The 23,582-nt window shown below is 38.4% G+C and overlaps 1 protein-coding gene across 1 annotated transcript in view; it reads left to right on the top strand.

The window, feature by feature from the left end:
• The window catches only part of DNAH8 (dynein axonemal heavy chain 8), a 367,659-nt gene that overhangs the window by 224,339 nt on the left and 119,738 nt on the right, over nt 1-23,582 (top strand). The window contains exons 63-70 of the mRNA XM_059400544.1: nt 2,901-3,054; nt 11,838-12,002; nt 13,127-13,353; nt 14,927-15,045; nt 17,419-17,522; nt 19,209-19,385; nt 21,139-21,306; nt 21,998-22,213. Of these exons, the coding sequence (XP_059256527.1) occupies nt 2,901-3,054; nt 11,838-12,002; nt 13,127-13,353; nt 14,927-15,045; nt 17,419-17,522; nt 19,209-19,385; nt 21,139-21,306; nt 21,998-22,213 (1,330 nt within the window). The remainder of the gene's footprint in view (nt 1-2,900; nt 3,055-11,837; nt 12,003-13,126; nt 13,354-14,926; nt 15,046-17,418; nt 17,523-19,208; nt 19,386-21,138; nt 21,307-21,997; nt 22,214-23,582) is intronic.

Below are 23,582 nucleotides of genomic sequence, written 5' to 3'. Positions count from 1 at the left end.
AGGTAAGAGTTAAGATATAGATATACAATCACTCTCAACTCCATTATTGACAAGGTCATGTTCTTCCTGACACATTTCAGTGTCTTTGCTTCCCCATCAATCAACTGATCACGTCTTTGATTACAGTCTATTCCACTGATTTATCTATCTTTGTACTATTACAACTGTTTTAATTACTGTAGTTTTAATATATTTTGAACAATTTTGTTGTTCTTCAGGATTGTCTTGAACATTTGGCCTTTTGTAGTTCCTTCTAAACTTTAGGTCACTTTTTAAATTACTAATTTATACAAACTACTCTGCTGCCAAATAGATAAAAAAAATTATTAAGGTACAAATGATAAGAGCAGTTAAAAAAATATAAAGCATTAAATATCTAGAGATAAATTAAATCAGCTGTCAACATTTAAAAATTGAGAGATTTCACATAAAAAATGGATTTCGGACTTCTCTTCACACAGTTGGAAGATCTGGCAACACTGTGCCTACATTCCCAGGTGGCTGGGTCTGAACAACATGCCTCCTTAGGTGAGACATACAGTCCTCCAGTTTACCAGAGTGTTGATTGTATTTTCTTGTTTTCTTTTTTCTTGATGCTCTGGAACTGGGGTCTTGCTGACTGCCCCTCCCAGGGCAAGCCAGTTCTTTGAGACAGCTAATGACTTGTTCCAGTACTGTGCCTTCCATAGGTAAACCAACCAGTCCAGAGGTCCTACTCGGAACCACCCCATCTATCTGGCATTCTCTGCCAGGAAGCAGTATTGCTCTGCCCTAATCACCCCAGAGTCAAGGACCAGTAACTAGGGACAGCATCGGTGCCCCAGAGTCCATTGAAATGATTCAAACAAGCCAGTCCTAAATCTGCTTAGCCTGCCTACCTTTGGCTTTCTCATGGAAACCACCATGTTGCCCATGGTTCCTTTCACTCCTTCCACCTCCTGACTGACCCTGGTGCTTCCCCAGGCAGCCCTATGTGGTGTGGAATATCCCCTCCTGTTTCTTGGTGTCTGTGAGTTTAAGCTTCTTCCTTCGTGGCAGTCCTTTCCATGTCTGTGTCTCTTACCATACCTGACGAAACAAATCCTGAAAACATTTTAAAATGGCAGGGAAGATGGGAGTAGAGTGGAATCAGAGGGGAAATTTGAAGTAGGACCTCATAGTACCTAGTATATTGGTAGGACTTAGTAACTGATTGGATACGGGGTAAAGAAGAGGAAATAAGGTTTAGAAGGACACACCTAGTCTCTCTAGTGGTATTTATCACACTGCACTCTAAAAATGCTTGTTCGGTCCTCTGTCTCTTTCACTGGGCTGTAAGCAACCTGCGGATGGACCATCGTAACCTTTGTCTTATCTACCTTTACTATCAAGTGGGTACTTTTAACCGACACCACCATAAAACTATCTGTTGAACAAAGTAACAGTTTTGGAGGGGTGGGCGGGTAAAAGGAGAATTCAGTCAGTACATGGGGAGAGTGAAATGTTTGACCACATGCAGTTCATGGATGTGGAGTTCAGGAGTGGGTCCTGGAAATGTCAGCACAGATGGCTCACTGGAGAGAACACATACAAGGTAATAAGGAGTACGAGTAGGGTGTGTGGCTAGAAGAAAAAGATGACTGAGGGAAGAATGCTGGGGTCTCCCAACATAGAGGAAGGGGACTTGCTTGCAATGGAGAATGAGCAGAAAAGGCAAGGCGGGGAGGAAAAAGTCCAGAGTGGTTTCCAGAAACCAAACTACATCTCAGCAAGCCATCTTACCAATTTCTCCTAGCGAATGTCCGCCCCTGCTTGGCAATTATTTTAAAAGACATGTATATTCTCCTTTCAGTGGAGTTCCTCTTGCCCAAGTCTGCAAGACATGTTACTGTAGTGTTCCTCAGAAGGGGGTAGCTGCTTCTCCTACTTTAAAATCAGCTCTTTATTCATTCGAGTGCACTTAAGCCAAATCATCTCTAATGCCCACAACAGTCTTTACAAACAGGTACTATCTTCATTTTGCAGAGGAGGAAACAGAAGCTGAGAAATGTAAAGGAACATTTCCAAAGCTGCAGAATAGGGATTTGAACGCAGGTCCTTCTGGTTCGAATGCTGGTAGTCTTTCCGCTAGACCCTATGGCTTACACTAAACTCCCTGTGACCTGCACTGTACAACCTCCTTCAAGTGAAGATGTCTGTGTTGTTGATTTACTCATGAGGATTTATGCACAACACTTCAGAAAATGTCTGCTTTATTTCTGCACATCACCTCATCTCCAAGAGCATGTACATTCACCAGGAAACAGAGTAAACAGAAAAGCAAAGACTAAGATCTTCTTGTCATAATCTGTAACTACATAATTGTAACATTTCAATTATTTATATCACATTGCATATGCATATTCTTCTTTAGGCTGTCTCTGTATTTAGCCACTTAATGAGATACACAAATTACCACTATATATAATTTATCACTAATTTTATTTATAATTTATCTTGACTTTCTTACCAATCCACACTCATCCAAGTTTCAGATTAGTTTTAAATATTTTACATATATTCACTTGGGACAAAATCTGTTGTGGAAGACTGTCAGCTTGCTGAGAATAAAGTTCATATCTGAATTTTTAATTACTCTTCATGAGTCACTTCTAGTAAATTCCCATTTCTCCCTTCTCAAGTTAAATAAAACATTCTTGCTTTGAATGATAACATACAACTATTTCACTCGAACCTCTGTGGTTTTTTTTTTTTTTTTTTTTTTTTTTTTTTTTTTTTTTAGCAGCTAAGCTTATTTAATACTTCTTGGAGCAGGTGCAGAGTATACTCTTATTATCATGGGTTATATTGTCTTTTGAAACACTTATGACTATATATGTATATAAAATTTTTAATTTTAAATTTCCTACCACCTTTTTTAGGTCTTATAATGTGAATAATCTAACAGATGATTTAAAATATCTGTACAAAGTTGCTGGTGCTGATGGAAAAGGTATCACCTTCATCTTTACTGACAATGAAATAAAAGACGAGGCATTTCTGGAATATCTTAACAACCTGTTATCTTCAGGGGAGGTAGGTCTCAAAAGGAGAGAAAAAGCTCCTATTTTTTAAAAATGTAAATTATATTTGAACAGAAAAAGCAGCAACCCTTCATAAGCGAGGCCACTTAACATACATTTTTCATTTTAGAAAGGATTCATGTATATGACATACTAGATTTTGTTTAAAACAACCTGTGAAATTTATGCTGCCCACCTCCAGGTTTTTTTTTTTTGTATGCATTGTTCCATTTTAAATATGATTGCTTACTTATTTTGTCAGTCTTCTATTTGGTCCTGTAATTTATTTTAGAAGAATCACAGAATGTATCTGAGAGTCAGGAGTATAAAAGAGATGAAAGAGTTCTGCCAGCTCTAAGTAGATGTTTGTGTCATCTCTTCTGACACCACCTTTGTCAACGCTCCCATGACCACTCACATGCTTTGTGCTTCATTAGAAGGACTCACGGGACTCAGCAGACAGTTGTACTCCTAAGATTTATGACAGCAGCACAGCAAGGATTCACAGCCACATCAATGCAGAAAAAGGCACATCAGGTGAAATCTGGAGAAATTCATGCTTCGTATGTTCTCATCAAAAAGGTGATACTGGATCTGAGTCCCCTCCAGTGGTGAAATGCAGTCACTTATGCACTGTGTTTCCACTCAGGAAAGCCTGTGGGAGATTCAGAGTTCAACAGTTTTATCAGGGTCTGGTCTGGTTATTTCTCCCTGCCTAGACACAGCTGCCAAAATTCCAGACTCCCAGAAGGAAAGCAGATGCTCACCATGTATCACAATGTTTGTATTAAGAGCCCAGGCACAGAAAAGCCTTTTCAATTAGTAATAAAGAAGACATTCAAAAACCAAGTTCCCAGAGGGTGGCCTAGTGCTAGCCATCCAAACATATGCTTCTCAAAGTCGGACCCACTGTGTTAACTCTTCCTTGCCCCATGGTGTCTATCAATGCTTGCTGCTGCCTGAGCTCCTTAACTCCCTCAGAGAGGACTTCTGTAAGATGGTGGCATAGGAAAATCCCGAGTTTACCTCCTCCCATGGAAACACCAAATCTACATCTACATATGGATTATTTCCCTCTGAAAAAGATCTGAAAACTAGATAAGCTGCTTCTCCACATCAAAGGATAAGAAACCCACATGAAGATAGGTAGGAGAGGCGGAGACACAGTCTTGCCAAAGACTTCACCCTTATCATAGTGATGTGCAGTAGGGAGGGCTCTCACAAATTTGGAGGAGTGACAGGTTGGTGCCTCACATCAGGCACCCCAACACCTGGAATATACACCAGAGAGAAAAGCCCCCAAAATGTCTGGCTTAGAATACCAATGGGGGGAAGAAAAGAAAAAAAGAAAAGAAAACCACTGGGGTTGACATTCAATGACCCCAAATGCTATAAGAAACTGAGATTCACTACTGATGGATTTCTATATAGTCTTATATGGAAAAGACCATATAAAGACCCAGCAAAACAAACAAGCAAACCAACCAACAAACAAAAACCCCAGCACTTTCAAAGTGCCTAGATCATATGTGAAGAATCATTTGCTAATCTGCAAAATGGAGGTGGACAGGTGAAACTCTCCCCAGAGATGGAAGTTGCTGGTGGATGCCAGTTTTGCACTTTCTACCTACCCTTCTTGCACAAGTGAGAAAGCTGGGACAAAGCACCCTACTGTCACCATACTAAAACAGGCTGGGGTGAGTGAGTGTTCAGTACTATTCTGCCACCTTGTTGAAGTTGAAGAGCGTGGGTTACAGCAATCCCTTGCTCACTGGCTGGGGCAGGTAAGCATTAATGTGGAATTCACCTGTTCCCTAGGTAAGGTCAGCAAGCATTGGGAGGTTGAGACACCCCCTTTCGTTGGCTGGGGCTGGCAAGTGCAAAAGGAGGAAACATTCTTCCACTCTAGTTTAAAGCTGGTGCATACACTCGGACAAGGCACTCAGTCTCTGCAGTCTTGAAGACCACGGAAGCATGCAGTTAAAACATTTTTCCTACTGCTTTTCTGAAGCTGGCAAGTGTACCCCTCTTACACATTCTCCAGCTGCCTAGTTAAAGCCAGCAGGCATGGGCAATCTACATGGGGATGCCACTTGATTGCCTAATGCTGGTAGCCAAGGGGACTGACATTCCTAAGCTCCACAGGAATGTAACATTTGTAAAGACAGTTCTTGGAAGACCATCACACCCAGGACACTGCACAGATGAGGGACTGTAACACAACCCCAGTCTTCCTGTGAAAAAGCCTATATATTTAGCTTGAAGCTTCCACAAGAGGGACAGGCTTTCAGTTTCCCACGCATCTAAAGGTTGAGAAGACATTCAAAGGGAATGTAAGCAGGAAGACACTATCCTTCCACAACCCCTTGGCCTTGCTATAGTTCAACAAGACCTTCTGGGAAGGAGTTTATATACTTGTCTGGAGCCCCAACTTTTGTGATTTGGAGAGATTTCCTATTCTGAGGACAGCAGGCATTATGACTGTGGCCATAACAGGACTGTATGTATTTTCACAGTTTAAAAACTGTTGCCAGAGGGTCTACATTCCAATCAATCCGAAACCAGGTACTAAATGAGATTCCTCCCCCTTGGACACTGACTGGTTTTGGTGCACCCTCAACAACAGGGGCATATCAACAATAAATCAGGTGGTTTGGACAATCAAAAAGTTTTGTCAGACAACCAAGAGCTAGGGCAATGTTGAATGAGAAGTTCCATCACCTACATAAGGCTACTTCTTCAAGACTGGGAGAGGTAGCTGTTTTGTCTCATAGAAACAAACACAGAGAAAACAAAAACAAACACAGAGAGTCAACCAAAATGAGGAAACAGAGAAATATGTTCCAAATGAAAAGCAAAAGCATCAGAAAAAGACCTTGATGACAAGGAGATAAGTAACCTACCTGATAAAAGATTCAACTTAATGATCATAAAGATGCTTACTGAACTCATGAGGGGAATGGATGAACAAAATGAGAACTTTAATAAAGATATTGACAACATAAGAAAGTACCAAATAGAGGTTACAGAGCTGAAGAATTACAATAACTGAACTAAAAATAATACACAGGAAGAGTTCAACAGGAGACTGGTAGAAGTGAAACAGATCAACAAGCTGGAAGACAAAGAAATGAAAATCAGGGCAGCAAAAAGAAAAAAAATAATGAAGATAATGTAAGAGATATATGGGACAACAGCAAGTTGAATAAAAGTTGCATTATGGGGGCACCAAAGGAGAAGAGAGAGAAAAGGGGACAGAAAACTTATTTGAAGAAATAGTGGCTGAAAATTTTCCTAACCTGGGGGAAGAAACAGACATCCAGGGCCAGGAAGCCTAGAGTTCCAAATAAGATGAACCTAAAGAGATTCATGTTAGGACACATTATAATTAAAATGTTAAAGGTTGAAGATAAAGAGAGAATCTTAAAAGCAATAAGAGAAAAAATTGTTACATATAAGGGAAAATTCCTTAAAGTTATCAGCTGATTTCCCGGCAGAAACCTTACAGGCCAGAAGCGAGTGGCACAATATATGCAAAGTGCTAAAAGGAAAAAAATACTTCCAATTAAGAATACTCTATCCAGGGGGCGCCTGGGTGGCTCAGTGGGTTAAAGCCTCTGCCTTCGGCTTGGGTCATGATCCCAGGGTCCTGGGATCGAGCCCCGCATTGGGGCTCTCTGCTCAGCAGGGAGCCTGCTTCCTCCTCTCTCTCTCTGCCTGCCTCTCTGCCTCCTTGTGATCTCTGTCTGTCAAATAAATAAATAAATAAAATTAAAAAAAAAAAAGAATACTCTATCCAGGAAAGTTATCATTCAGAACTGAAAGAGATAAATAGTTTTTCAGGTTAGTAAAAGCTAAAGGAGTTCATCCCTACTAAACCAGCTTTACAAGAAATGTTAAAGGAACTTCTAAAAAGAAATGGCACTAATTAATAACAAGAAAGCACAGAAAAATATAAATCTCACTGGAAAAGATAAATATAGTAAATGGATTTACTATATTTATGGTATGGTATTTACTATATTTATGGTATATTATGGAATATAGTATGGAAAAGATAAAAATAATAAAGGGAATGTGTTAATCACTTAAGAAACTACTAAAACTACTATGAAGGTAGTAAAGGTAAAGGTGATAAAATTAACTAAAACCATAATAATCAGTTAAGGGATATAAAAAGATGTAAAGTGTGACATTGAAAACATAAAACATGGGGGAAAGTAGTAAAACTGAAGAATTTTGGACTGTGTTGAAACTTAAGTTTCTATCAAATTAAAACAGAATGTTAAATATATAAAATGATAAAGTGAACCTTGCAGTATCGACAAAGCATAAACTTAGAGTAAATGCTTTAAAGAAAAAGAGCAAGGAATCAAAACGTAACACTGAAGAAAGTAGTCAAACCAGAAGGGATAAGAGAAAGAGAAGAAGAAAGGAACAGAAAGGAACAATGAAAGCAGCCAGAAAACAGTTAACAAAATGGCACTAGGTTACATACCCATCAAACACTACTTTAAATGCAAGTGGACTAAATTATCTAATCAAAGACAAAGAGTGGCTGAATGGATTAAAAAAAAAAGAAAACCCATCTATGTGCTGCCTACAGGGGACCCACTTCAGAAGTAAGGACACAGAATGACAGTGAAGGGACAGAAGATAGTCCATGCAGATGGAAATGAAAAGATAGCTGGTATAGCTGTATTTAAATCAGACAGAACAGACATTAAAACAAAGATAGTAATAAAAGACAAAGAGGGCACTATATAATGAAAAGGAGTCCATCCAGAAAGGAGAATATAACATCTATAAATGTATATGAACCAAACATAAGAGCACCAAAATACATAAAACAAGTATTAATATATCTAGAAGGAGAAACTGATAGCAATGCAATAGTAGGGGACTTTAACACCCCACTTAAATCGATGGAGCAATCATCAAGATAGAAAATCATTTAGAAAATACCCGCTTTAAATGATTAGCTAGACCATGTGGATTTAATAGATATACATATAGGATGTTCCATCCCAAAACACTCTTCTCAAGTGCACATGAAACATTCTCAAGGATGGATCACATGTTAGGCCACAAAATAAGTCTTAATGAATTCAAGACTATTGAGATCATATTAAGCATCTCTTTAGACCACAATTGTATGACACTAAAAGTCAGTTATACGAAGAAAGCTGGAAAGACTACAGATAAGTGGAGATTAAACAACATGTTACTGAATAATTACTGGATCATAGAAGAAGTCAAAGGAGAAATTAAAAAATACCTAGAAATGAAAACATATATGATATGCCAAAACATGCAGTGTGGTAAAAGTGGTTTTTAGAGGGAAGTTCATGGCAATATAGCCTTACCTCAAGAAATGAGAAATCTCAAATAGAGAATTTAACTGTGCACCTACAGGAACTAGGAAATGAAACAAAAAGCCCAAAGTTAGTAGAAGTAAGGGAATAATAAAGATCAGAGTGGAAATAAATAGAGACTAAAAAGACAATAGAAAAGATCAATGAAGCTAAGAGCTGGTTCTTTGGAATGATAGGCAAAATGGACAAACCTTGAGCTAGACTAAACAGGAAATAAAGAGGGAGGACTCAAAATCAGAAATAAAAGAGATGAAGTTGCAATTAATATCAAAGCAATACAAGAGAGACTACTGCAAAGCATTCTATGTCAGCAAATTAGATAACCAAGAAGAAATGGATACATTTCTTTTTTTTATTAATTTTTAATTTTTTTATTAACTTATAGTGCATTACTAGCCCCAGAGGTACAGGTCTGTGAATCATCAGGCTTACACACTTCACAGCACTCACCATAGCGCATACCCTCCCCAATGTCCATAACCCAGCCATCCTATCTCTCCTTCCCCACCCATCAGCCCTCAGTTTGTTTCAAGAGCTTTTGAGTCTTTTATGGTTTGTCTCCCTCCCAATCCTATCTTGTTTCATTTATTCCTTACCTACCCCCCAAGCCCCCAACATTGCCTCTCAACTTCCTCATATCAGGGAGATCATATGATAATTGTCTTTCTTTGATTGACTTGAAATGGATACCAGATGGATGGATTTATAGACACTTATAATCTTCCCAGACCAAATCATGAAGAAATAAGAAATCATTCTGAATAGACTGATCACTAACGAGGATGTTGAATCGGTAATCAAAAATCTGCCAACAAAATTCCAGGCCCAGGGGCTTTATTGGATAATTCCACCAAACACTGAAATAAGAGTGAGTATCTATTCTTCTCAAACTCTTCTAAAAAATTGAAGAGGGGGAACTCATTCTCACTCTTCCAAACTTACTCTACAAGGACAGACTTACCCTGATAGCAAAGCCAGACAATGATACCAGAAGAAAAGAGAATTACAGGCCAATATTCCTGATGAAAGTAGATGCAAAAATCCTCAATAAAACAACAAACTGAATTCAACAATACAGTAAAAGGATCATACACAGTGATCAAGTGGGGTTTACTCAAGGATTGTGAGGATAGTTCAACATCCACGTCAATCAACATAATACATCACATTAACAAAATAAAAGATAAAAACCATATCATCACAACAGATGCATAAAAAAGCATTTGACAAAATTCAGCATCCATTTATGATGAAAAACTCTCAATAGTATGGAATGGACAGAGGAAATATACCTCAAAATTATAAAGACCATATATGACAAACTCACAGCTAATATCATACTTAATAGGAAGCTTTTTCTTAGGGAAGATGAAATAAAAGTCATCCAAGTTGGAAAGGAAGAAGTAATACTGTCAGTATTTACAAATGACATGCTCTTAGATGTAGAAAATCCTAAAGATTCCACCAGAAGACTGTTAGAACTAATACACAAATCCAGTGAAGTTTCAGGATACAAGAATAAAATACAGGAATTGGTTGCATTTTTATGCACTAATAATGAACTATCCAAAAGAGAAATTAAGTAAACAATGCCACTTACAATTATATAAAAAAAATAAAATACCTACAAATAAATTTAATCAAAGAGGTAAAAGACCTTTACATGGAAAGGTGATTTGTGCTTATGGATTGGAAGAATTAATATTGTTTAAATGTCCATACTATCCAAAGCCATCTACAAATTCAGTGCAATAGCCATCAAAATTCCAGTGGCATTTTTCACAGATACAGAATAAAGAATTCTAAAATTTATATGGAACCATGAAAGACCCTCAATAGCCAAACAATCTTGAGAAAAAAGAACAAAGATGGACATATCATGATCTCCGATTTTAAGTTATACTGCAAAGCTATAGTAATCAAAACAATGTGGTATTGTCATAAAAATAGAAACATAGATCAACAAGACAATAGAGAGCTCAGAAAAAACCCACATATATATGGTCAATAAATTTATGACAAAGGAGCCATGAATATCCTTTTCCATGAGAAAAGGATAATCTCTTCAATAAATGGTGTTGGAAAAACTAGACAGCCACATGCAGAAGGAGGAAACTGTACCACTACTTTACACCATGCACAAAAATTAACTCAAAATAGATTAAAGACTTAAAAAGGTAAGACCCCAAACCATAAAACTCCTAAAAGAAAACATATGTGGTAAGCTCTCTGACATTGGTCTTAGCAATGTTTTTATGGATGTGACTCCAAAAGCAAGGGAAACTAATGGAAAAAGAAACAGATTGGATTATATAAAACTAAAATTCTTCTGCACAGTGAAGGTAACCATCAACAAAATTAAAAGGTAACCTACTAAATGGGAGAAGATATTTGCAAGTTGAATATCTGATAAGGGGTTAATATTCAAAATATATAAAGAACTCCTCCAACTCAACAACAACAAAAACCCCAAATAATCCTATAGATTATAGATCAAAGGATCTGAATATATATTCTTCCAGAGAAAATATACAGATGACTAATAAGCACATGAAAAAATGATCAGCATCATTAATTGTCAGAAAAATGGAAAACAAAACCACTGCAAAATAACATCTCACACTTGTCGGGATGGCTGTTATCAAAAAGATAAGAAATAAGAAGTTTTGATAAGGATGTGTAGAAAAGGGAACCCTCATGCACTGTTAGTAGGAATGCAAACTGATGCCCTCACATCACTTGAAAAACAGTATGGAGGAGCCTCAAAAAGTTAAAAATAGAACCACTGTGTGATCCAGCAATTCCACTACTGGGTAGCTAGCTGAAGAAAATGAAGACATTAATTCAAATAGATATATGCACCCTTTGCTCATTGTAGCAATATTTACAGTAGCCAAAGCATGACAACAACCCAGATACCATAAGTGGATAAAAGGATAAAGAAGATATAGCATGTGTGTATACACACACACACACACACAAACACACACACAGTGGAATACTATTTAGCCCCAACAAAAAATATAATCTTGCCATTCATGAGCACATGGGTAGAACTTCAGAGTAGTAAGTTAAGTGAAATAAGTTAGAGAGAGGCAAATACTGCATGAGATAAAATATGAGATATCTAAAACACAAAAAACTCCTAGATAGAGAGTATAGATCAGTGGTTGACAGAGGGAGGGGAACTTGCTGGGATGGGAGTGGGGGAGAAGGGCAAAGGGTATCAAGCAAAGAGTACCAACAGAATTTCCTCCTGATTAAACTGCCCAATAACAAGTTGCATTATTGGTTATCTCTGGCAAATGAGGGATTCTGACTGTGGAGATGCAGAAAGAAAATATGAGAAAACATAACGTGTGGGGGGCGGGGAATTGGTGTGGGGAACTTACGAAGTACGAGTCTTGTCTGTTTCTCAAAGATTTCCAATCTGTTTGCACGAGATGAGATGGATGAAATCACCCAAGGTCTGATATCAGTGATGAAGAAGGAAATGCCTCGCCACCCTCCTACCTTCGATAATCTGTATGAGTACTTCATTTCAAGATCAAGGAAGAACTTGCATGTTGTTCTCTGCTTTTCTCCAGTGAGTTGTTACTTTATATTTACGTGGGAGGAATTATTTGTTGAAATGCACTTAATAGTTTACGTTCTCTGATGAGATGGTTTGCTCAGAAACTAACGTTTGTCACACTGAATTGAAATCAACACTTCATTACTACCAGTCTCTGCGGGAGGCAATCTCATACCAAAGTGTAATAATTTAAAATATTCATTTTATTAGATATTATTACATAGCCTACAACTTCCATTAATTGCCTAGAGATATAGATCACTTGAATTGTAAGGAATTTGGTGATCTTATCCATCTCTTCCTTCAATATAGACATATGATCTAGAATGTCCCTGATGTAGGTTTGAATATCCCTAGCACACTGTATTATCCAGTAGTAGCTAATAAACATGTATGGCCATTTAAATTTTGATTAGTTGAAATGAAGTAAAAATAAAAATTCAATTCTTCAGTCCCATTAGTGCTATTTCAAGTGCTCAGTAACTACGTGTGGCTTGTGGCCACCATACTGGATGGCACAGACACAGAACACTTCCACAATTCTGGCTATATCACGCAGCTCTACTCAGCGGGTCTCACTAACTTACAAGCCAGCCTGCTTAATTTTTACATAGTCTAATTCCCGGAGAGGCCTTCTATGGGATGAATTGAATTTTGTCTATTTTTTCCCCCCTGTGATTCTGTTTTGGCTTGTAAAATGAATCCAATCCTTCCCTGCCCCCCATACCTAGCTCCTCATATATTTAGAGAAAATTTTTGCAGATTCCCAAAGTTGCTTCCTCTGTGGACCAAACACCTCCCACCCCTTCTGCAATTCTCACTTGTCCTCGTGTCCAGGGCTTTCACCGTCCTGGTCATCTTTCTTTAGAAGAGTCTTAGTCACTTTCCTCATAAAGGTAACTTTTACAATCCAACCCAGTAATGCCAGATCTAGTCTTAACGTCAGGGAATGGTGTGGAGGAAGGGTGTGGAAATACTACTTCCCTTCATCTGAACATTTCATTGATATATTAATGCAGCATAAGATTTTTTTTTAATTGTGATGTCACACCGTTGGCTCTGAATACCTAAGCCTCTCTTGAGCGGAATCATCATCACTGTGTATGTCTGACGCTTTCTGACTTTGTTGTCAACAGGTTGGCGAGAAGTTCCGAGCCCGTTCTTTGAAATTTCCTGGCTTGATATCAGGTTGCACCATGGACTGGTTTAGTCGCTGGCCGAAGGAGGCCTTGATTGCAGTGGCCTCCTATTTCCTTTCAGGCTATAATATTGTCTGCTCCAGTGACACTAAAAGACAGGTTGTAGAGACAATGGGCCTCTTCCATGACATGGTCTCCGAAAGCTGTGAAAATTATTTCCAACGGTGAGTGGCTTTCCCTGAGGTCTGACTGCAGCACCAGAGTTCACTCCAGAGAGGAATTCTGTCAGCAGCCAGACTGAGTGTGTACAAGGTCCCAGCTGCACTTAGATTTTTTTTTTCCTGGCTTTGATTTTCTAATGATTATGTATTGAAATCAGGATTAATCAATGAGACTTCAAGAAGAGCTAGTGTCCATACTTAAGCACCTCTTTCCCTCCAGGCTTCAAAGGAGCAGATGCTTAATGAATCACTTTATTTCCTTTGCTTATGAAATGACTTAACTAATTCCCGATAAATTGTTTAAAATTAGTTTCCTACTCAAATGCATTGTTTATTTTAATTAAAGAAGTACACTGTTTTAAAGTTTCACTATTGCCTGATGTTAAGGGACATTTGGGTTTTGTGTTTGAACTTCTTAGTCTTAGCAATGTTTTTGTGCCAAATAATTTTAATTAACTGCAGGAGAGTCCATTGGCTAAAAGTAGCAATGGTGTTCACACGTGAAAACTGTTGTCAGCAGTTCAAAAATACAACTTCTTCCCTTCCCAAAGCATGATAGCCACTGTGTACATTTGATAGATGGAATTTGATAGATAAAATAAAGGTGGACCAAAATAATCGTTGGGCTTCTGGAGGCAATGAACCTGCCAGAAGGAATTTTTCCAGCTAGAGAGTCTAAGTAACACTTAGAGGTTCCTATCTCGTAAAAGGATGTTTATCCTGGACTCTATCCCCAGAAAGCCCCCTCTTAACTAGTTCTGGATAACCACCCTCCAGATCCTCTTGGTGGACCCATGCATATTTTTACGCTTAGCAAGATTTTCCTTCCATTTAACTTGAACTCCTTCTGCCACTGTCATCTGTGGAAAGTTTTACCTTCTTACAGCTACAAAAAACTGTGTCTTTATTTTTGAAAAATTTGGTATATTTTCCAAAATTCTCATATCATTTTAGGTTGGGGAAGTTTATTCTGAATGTGCTATTTATCAAATGCTTAAGTGCTAGTCACATATATGCCTGAGTCCTTAAAATTTTTTTAATGTTAATAGTCTTCAGGGGTGCCTGGGTGGTTCAGTGGGTTGAAGCTTCTGCTTTCAGCTCAGGTCATAGTCTCAGGGTCCTGGGATCGAGCCCCACATCGGACTTTCTGCTCAGGGAGGAGCCAGCTTTCCCCTCTCTCCCTGCCTGTCTCTCTGCCTACTTGTGATCTCTGTCTGTCAAATAGGTAGATAAAATCTTAAAAAAAAAAAAAAAAACTTCAGAACTCCAAAAGTGAAAAATTAATTAAAAGATAAAATTATTTTATAGTATGTGAGGAGCTTTTCTTTGACTTGAGTTTCTCCTGTATAAAATTATTCCTTTTATTTAATTCTGCCATTAAATAGAATTACTATACTAAAGCCACAGTGAGTTGAACACTTGAATCAAGTGTGACCATTCACAGTTCCTGCCCTCCCGCTAGTGAATCACCCTTCAGAATTACACTGATTCCACAGTGGGAAGAATGTCCGTAGGATGCTTTCTAGGTATAATCAGAATGATAGAGATGAAGATCATCTTTACGTTCTATTTTCAGATACCGCCGAAGAGCACACGTGACTCCCAAGTCTTATCTCTCATTTATAAATGGTTATAAGAACGTTTATACTGAAAAGGTGAAACATATCAATGAACAAGCTGAACGCATGAATATTGGTAAGCAGAATGGGATCTTTTAAGGGCTTCTTGATAGGAATCCATATATATATCCACAGATTATGCATACATATATATGGACTATATTGGAATCATATGGTTTTGGGGGGAAAGGGGGAACACTCATCTGTACATTTCCCAAATTCCATGGTCAGTACTCCCAACATGGCTGATGAAACACAACATTATATGGAAACAATATGTAATATATTTAATGTATATATGTGTATATAATATGATATAATATGAAATGATAATGTAATACATATGTAATATTGCATATGTGTGTATATTATTGTATGTATGTAATATGCATATTATGCATATATGTGTAATGTGTATAATATTATATATATTACACTAGTTTATATTGTGTTTGAAAACAAAGTACTGACTTTACCCTTAGTATAGGTTATTTTGAGGGATACTGTTAGGGCCTTTTAGGTAAAAGAAGAAGCTTCTTCTTTGAGAACGAAGCTTCTTCGTCGAGAAGCTTCCAGGCAAGGGCTTCTGGGTGACTCCGTTGGTTAAGCATCTGTCTTCCGATCAGGTCATGATCTCAGGTCCTGTCATAGATTCCCATATTGGGCTCCATGTTCAGTGGGGAGTCTGCATCTGCCTCTCCCTCTACCCTTCCTCTTACTTGTGCTTGCTTTCCCTCTCAAACAAATAAAATCTTAAAGAAAATAAAACAAAACAAAATGGAACTTCCGAGGAGAAGAAAATATAAACAGAGGTAGTATGTTTTCTCTCTTGAACATTTTCTCCCCGCCCCTTCAACTCTGGGTTCAGGCTGTTGGGCCAGGAGCCCCATTGTCACTGAGTTACTATCTGCAGATGGAGAAAATCCAGCTCTTGGGAAGTGACCATGATTTCAGTTTTTGTTTCATTACAGTTTGTTTTGATTTGCATAAAGTTTGCCATGTTAATGGTTCTCATATTTCTAACAAAGGAAAAAGGAAAAAGAAAATCAAAACAAAAAGAGGTAGTTTACCTGAACAATGAATTTCTATGTCCAGTACATGTAATATAAGCAGAAAAAGTATAAATTGGAACAAATTATATGTTAAGAAAGCATTATGGCCCAAACACTCCATAGAGAAGTACAAAAATCCTGGACCCCCTTCTTCTGCAAAAACTATGATCCCATAGCTCCAAGATCTCCAAGATCTGTGCAGTTACACTGATGGAAACACTGTGGAAGAAACCATCCTTTGTTTTTCTCATAGCTCACCTTCTTGTAGCTTTCCATATGATTCTCTATGATCAGTGGTGGGCTGGAGCTACTTGTAGCCTCTACAGTTGATTGTTAAGTCATAGAAATTTTATAATCTGGTTACATAGCACATCTTTAATTAAAAATTAAATCCTATAAACTAACAAATAAATTATGTTTGAAAAAGGCAAGAACAGGGATGCCTGGATGACTCAGTCAGTTAAGCATCTCCCTTCATCTCAGGTCATGATTCTGGGGTCCTGGGATTGAGCCCCGAGTCAGGCTCCGACTCAGTGGGGAGTCTGCTTCTCCCTCTGCCTCTGCCTTCCCTCCCCATCCATGCTCTCTCTCTCAAATAAATAAATAAAATCTTTAAAAAAAGGAAAAAGGCAAGAATACTCAAAATTCATCACATCTTAGTTATTTTTATTCTATTTTACTGCTATGAATGTTGTTGAGGTTATTTCTATTCTATCAGTATGATAGGCATATAATGAATGGTGTGCTACTGGGAATCTCTTGGTAACTTCAGATCAGCCCTTGTGGGAATACTGACACCATGGAAATTGGAAAACATATAGATGAGTGCTCCCCCCTCCTCCCAAGACACTCGTGCTAAATGCTCACCCACACACCACTGTCTAGAACTCAGTTGGAATGGGAGAAAATCCAGTTATTGTGCTCTATGGCACTGAAAGTCACAGGGCCAGTCGCGCAGGTGTTAGCAGCTGTCTTCATTTTCACAGCAAAGAGAACCACACGACTGTGACTATATTACCTGTTCATTTGTCACAGCAGCAGTGTGATTTGAAGGCAAAAAAAAAAAAAGATATTTACATCATTAAAAATGATGTTTGCAAAGCCAAGGAGAGGACTAATTTTGTCAACAACGTGTCCTAAGTTAATCTTACTCAATATGGCCTTGGGATCTTCCCTTAAATTTAGGTAGATGGTGTTCTTCACCCCCTGTCAAAACCCTCAGAGATATAGTCAAAATCAATGGTCCTCATACATACATATTTGTCCATAAATAATTATCTTATGGTTGTTACAATACTGGTACAGTTCCTTGTAAGTAGTAAATACTGAGCAAATATTTGAGGAAGGATTGTTCAGATACTAAGCAAGCATGTATGTGTGTGTGTGTGTTTGTAAAGGTCTGGATAAGCTCATGGAGGCGAGCGAATCAGTGGCTAAGCTCTCTCAGGACCTCGCAATAAAGGAGAAGGAGCTGGCAGTGGCTTCCGTAAAAGCAGATGAAGTGAGTTGGCATTTACTGTATAACCAGTGGTGAGGAATTGTAGTTCACATTTTAAAAAGCATTGTTTATAAAAATGTTACTAAAGGGGTGCCTGGGTGGCTTAGTGGTTGGGCATCTGCCTTGGGCTCAGGTCATGATCCCAAAGTCCTGGGATAAAGCCCCGAGTCAGGCTCTCTGCTCAGGGGGGAGCCTGCTTCCCCCTCTCTCTGCCGGCCTCTCTGCCTACTTGTGATCTCTGTGTCTGTCAAATACATAAATAAATAAAATATTTTTAAAAAAACATTTCTAAAAATGTATAATGAGGGATGTCTGGGTGGCCCAGTTGGTGGGACATCATCTTTGGCTTGGGTTATGGTCCTAGGTCCCTGGAATCGAGTCCCACATTGGGCTTCCTGCTCTGTGGGTAGTCTACTTCTCTCTCCCTCTCTGCCCCTTCCCCTGCTTGTGCTCTCTTTCCCTCTCTCTCTTTCTTTCTCTTTCTCAAATAAATAAATAAAATCTTAAAAAAAATAATGTATAAAATCACAAACTGGGACGCCTGGGTGGCTTAGTTGGTTGGGCAGCTGCCTTCAGCTTGGATCGTGATCCCGGCATCCTGGGATCGAGTCCCGCATCGGCTCCTTGCTTGGCTGGGAGCCTGCTTCTCCCTCTGCCTCTGCCTGCCACTCTGTCTGCCTGTGCTTGGTCTCTCTCCCTTTCTCTCTGATAAATAAATAAAATCTTTTAAAAAAATAAATAAATAAAATCACAAACTATTTCTAGTGAGATAACGTTCACAATGACTATTAGGTATTTTTGTTTAACTTACACCAAGAGACACCTAAATTATTATATCCCCTACCTGGTCTAAGACTATTCTTTCTTCTCTCGGTCTGTCTTTTTTGTTCTCACTTATCTATGAAATGTTTGCCTCTCTCTAAGTTATATTTGATCTTCTCTTTGAGGTTCCTGCATGATGAGCGTTTCTAGTATGGCCCAAGTCTCATCTAAAGTTTATGTCAAGAAGGGAAAAAGCTAAGAGGAATTGTTGGTGGAGTTAAAAACAAACAAACAAACAAACAAAAAAACTCCTCCCAAATTGAAAAGGATATATGTATGCTATTTTTTGATCTGTGACCATCATCTTCCACTCACTCAGTTGGTTAAGTGGGTACTTACCTTAGTCAGTTACTGAAATGAGAGATATAGCATAGGAGAGGGTCTTAGCATTGTCCTGCTGTATAGGCATTCAACAAATACAACCTATTTTATTTTCCTTACCTGGGCTTTGATATGGTTTCTGACTTTCTTCCATTACACATACTTGAGCTGTGTTAATTTTCTAGAAATTACATAGAATAAAAATGCCATTTTCCTGAAAACTTAAAATTTTATATTTACATATTTTATATATTTGGCATATAAATATATAAATAAATATATATTTGTAAGCCTCAGGGAAGCTTAGAACATAGAAGATCTCAAGAATCTGCTTAAAGGAGTTACTGTAATACACCTTAAGACATAGATTGGGGAATATATATAAAATATACATAGGGAATAAATTTGCTCTTATTTGTGTTTTCTTTTTTATTATTATTATTTGTGTTTTCTGTTATATCAAATAAATATTCTCTCACTGCTCAAATCTGTCCATTTTGCTCAGAAGCTACCTATTTGCCCTCATGTGTCCTCTCAATTTAACAGGTACTGGCAGAAGTCACGGTAAGTGCTCAGGCTTCAGCCAAAGTGAAAAACGAAGTGCAGGAGGTGAAAGACAAAGCTCAAAAAATTGTGGATGAAATTGACAGTGAGAAAGTAAAAGCGGAGACCAAGCTGGAGGCGGCCAAACCCGCCCTCGAAGAAGCAGAGGCGGCCCTGAATGTGAGCATGCGCTGTTGCCCCTCTCAGCGCCCATCCCAGCCCGCTCCCTGGGTCCTTCTGCGAAAGTCACCGCGCAACTTCTAGAATCTGAAAACTGAATGGAATTCTAATGTGATTGATAATCTCTGAGTCTGAAGACAAATGTTTCTGTTGGTTCAATATTCTGAGTTCTAATTTTTTTTTAAGTCTTTAGTTCTTATAACTTGTTAGTTTCATGCCACAAATCAGCTTTCCGTGAGAGCTGAGAAATAATGCGAGTGATTCATGGCCTGAACAATAGTGTAAGGGATGTTGATTATATAGACAGCCTCCCCAGTTCCTCCAAAGCATCCCCTCCAGATTACTTTATGTGCCTTTTAAAAATCTTCTCGCGAGTTCTGGGGGCTCTTAGGATAAGGCCTGCGGCTAGGCGTCCACAGTTGGGAGACAACCTATAGTTGCCTCTTGCAACCCCCACTCCCTAAATAGATGATATGAAGTAAATTTACTGCACTTTTTTTTGGATCTCTGTGGGGATTATAATTCCTCATTGATCCTTGAAAAATCAATGTAAGCATAAAAAGTAATGAATACAGTTTGCTGGGCACACAGAAAGTACTTAGTAAATATCACTGCCGCCTTGCAACTGGTAACTGGTCTCCTGTCTACCCCTTGGGCCCTTCTGCCATTCTGTCTCCACACACAGTATGGTCCAGCCATGCAGAAACACCCACAGGCTTCTGGAAGAATCACGGTGTGTTTAAATGTGTCTCTCCCTCTGCCAGGAATGCCTCCCCTAACCTTCATTGCCTAATAAGAGCCATTCTCCAGGACCAGGCTCATCCCTTCCAGGAAGGTTTTGACTCTTCAGGTTTACCCTTGTGTTTCCTGTCACCCCTCTGCTTCTAGCATAATGACAATTCTAGTTTAGGATAATTGTGCTTTCTTTTTCTTCCTTGGAAGATTATGATGACAGGGCTATTTTTCTTTATTTTCTTTCTTTTTTTGAAAAATGGGAGGATGCCTGTATTTGTTGAGTAACTAGATTTATGATAATCATTTAATAAAATTGTGACAATGATCAGGACACATTCTCCACCCCCAATCCCTTTATGAGTACTACAATAATATACAAGAAAGAGAAATCACTGAACAAACAAGTCTTAGGGGATTTTATTGATCATGTTATCTTCCAATCCTTCTTGCCTTGAATGTCAGCTAACATCTTATTCCAAGCCCCGCTGACAGATAGAAACTTGGAAAAATATTTTTGTGAGCCATATGTTGTAATAACTTCTCTTTTCTCCTTTGAATTTCTCCCTCTTCCTTTGATAGGGCAGCCCTTAAAATGAACACTGAAGGTGAGGTTTCTGTTATTCAGAAAGTGCAACAGGGTTCCTGTGCTCCTCTTTTCCTACCACACTTAGAGTATGTGCTCTGAAGATACAAGTTACCTGAATGTTACCCATCAATGAGGCTTGTTGCCAACATAGACTTGAGGTGGAGGGCAATGAATGGTAGTGATATTCTATAATAATTAGTTGAGAGCAACAGGAGAAAAGAGAATAAAAACTAATAGAAATCCCAAGATAACAATGAAAAAAGCATAATGCGAAATTCTTGGAGTACAAGTCCTTAAGGGAATAATGTCAGGGGATAGGGAGAAAGTACATTTTAAAGCTTTCTACTTTCATTGTTTAAAAGCATTAGATATCAATATGATTATTAATACTACTCAACAAAATAACATATTGATTCCTAATCCCAAATACAGACTATCAAACCAAATGATATTGCCACAGTCAGGAAACTTGCCAAGCCCCCGCATCTTATTATGAGAATCATGGACTGTGTCCTGCTACTATTTCAAAAGAAAATTGACCCAGTTACTATGGATCCAGAAAAACCCTGCTGCAAGCCTTCCTGGGGAGAGTCATTAAAAGTAAGTAAAAAAAATCTTTGCAAGTCCTAAAGGTGCATTAGAGTCTCCCAGCCCAGGACCTTCAATATAGACCACACAAGCTGGCAAGGCAGTAATTGATAATTGTGTACGGAAGACTTTTTCTTAGATTGCATTTCCCAAAGTGTAAGTAGGGAAAGCTTGTAAAGCTGAATGGTTTCTTTCTGTAAAAAGTGTTTAAAACCAGAGGCTTTTTTTTTTAAAGATTTATTCATTGTCAGAGAGAGAGAAGGAGAGAGCACAAGCAGGGGGTAGTGGCAGATGAAAGGGAAAAGCAGGTTCCCCACTGAGCATGGAGCCTGATGCAGGGCTGGATCCCAGGCCCCTGGGATCATGACCTGAGCTGAAGGCAGATGTTTAACCGATGGAGCCATGCAGGCACCCCTTGCTACACTCTTGATGTCACCCCAACCCAGTCTCCAAAAGAGAGCTTGTATGGTTGTGGCATTTGGATGCATGCACTGGACAGGAAACTTATTCATTCACCACAGTCACAGGAAGACAATTTGCAACTTACAGATTTAGGCTGACTACCATCGCATAGTCTTGATTTGTATGTATAAGAGTGTATCAATCATTACTTCTTTGAAAAAATTCGATTTAGAATTATATGCTAACTCGGGAAGAAAGTATTTTACTCCCAGAGCTTATAGGTTGTAATGCTATTTTTCAGTTGATGAGTGCAACGGGGTTCCTGTGGAGTCTCCAGCAGTTCCCCAAGGATACTATAAATGAAGAGACTGTTGAGTTACTGCAGCCGTATTTTAACATGGATGATTATTCTTTGGAAAATGCCAAAAAAGTCTGTGGGAATGTGGCTGGTCTGCTATCTTGGACGCTTGCTATGGCAACATTTTATGGTATCAATAGAGAAGTGTTGCCTCTGAAGGTAAGAGTTTCCCTTCTTCTCCTAGGAAATCAATGTTTAATAAAATCTATCTCTGGTATTACTCCTATGAAAAGACAAAGCATAATTTTGACTAAATTTTTTATTTTCTTCATGTCCTCTCACATTTCTTGTTTTCTTTACCTCTGATTAGTGTTTCTTGGCATGGCGGACAAGAAATCAAAACCAACTTGTTAACTTAAACAGAAAATGGATTCATTGCCAGTAATAATTAAGCTGTCATAAAAGAAAACTTGCCATTTCTTTAAAGTTTAAAGAGATTAAGTTTGGAGGTAGAATTTGATTACTATATTCCCAACAAAGTTTATAAAAATAAAGCTCAACACCCAGAAATGTTTTAAATTTGAAAGATGGGGGGGGGACCCTTATATGTATCTAAGAAACAAATGATCAGTCAAAATCAAAAAAGCTTGCAGAAGAGAAATCAGGATGGCACAGACTTCCTGCAACCCTAAATATTAGAATGTAATGGGAAAATATGTGCAGAGTATTGAGGAAATTGCGGTGACCCAAGAATGTAAGAATTGGCCAAGCTGACCTTCACGTATAAGGGGAACAAAAAGACGTTCTTAAGGATGTGACTTAAGGAGTAAGTGGTAGGCACACACATGCATCCACATGCGCATGCGCGTGGACGCACGCACACGCAAGCACACATACACCTTTTTTACATTGTGCCAGACTGTTCTTCTGGTCTAAGGGATCATTCGCAGGAGTGCAAAGGGTCCATGAAATACACCACCCTGATGCTTACTACCCTCCTGCCCTCCGCCCCCACATAAAGCTGAAATCAGTCAAGCAGAGAGTCAACTATCATATGGTTTCACTTACTTGTGGAGCATAACAAATATCATGGAGGACAAGGGGTGTTAGAGAAGAGAAGGGAGTTGGGGTAAATTGGAAGGGGACGTGAAGCATGAGAGATTATGGACTCTGAAAAACAATCCGAGGGGTTTGAAGTGGTGGGGGGGTGGGAGGTTGGGGTACCAGGTGGTGGGTATTATAGAGGGCACAGATTGCATGGAGCACTGGGTGTAGTGAAAAAATAATGAATACTGTTTTTCTGAGAATAAATAAATTAATTTAAAAATAAAAAAATAAAAATAAATAAACTTCTGGGACTTCTTCAAGATTAAAATTTACTGCACACCAAACAGTCAACAAAACAAAGAGGCAACCCACAGAATGGGAGAAGATATTCATAAAGGACACTACAGAGAAAGGGTTGATATCCAAGATCTATAAAGAAATGTTCAAACTCAGCATAAAAAAAAAAAAAAACAGATAATCTGGTCAAAAAATCATCATATAATAATAAACAATTATATAAAGAATAACTCATAAGAGTTAT

The sequence above is a fragment of the Mustela nigripes genome, chromosome 5 (assembly GCF_022355385.1).
Source record: "Mustela nigripes isolate SB6536 chromosome 5, MUSNIG.SB6536, whole genome shotgun sequence".
Taxonomy (NCBI): domain Eukaryota; kingdom Metazoa; phylum Chordata; class Mammalia; order Carnivora; family Mustelidae; genus Mustela; species Mustela nigripes.
The sequence above is the reverse complement of the archived record's forward strand: the minus strand, read 5'-3'. Positions and strand labels throughout refer to the sequence as shown.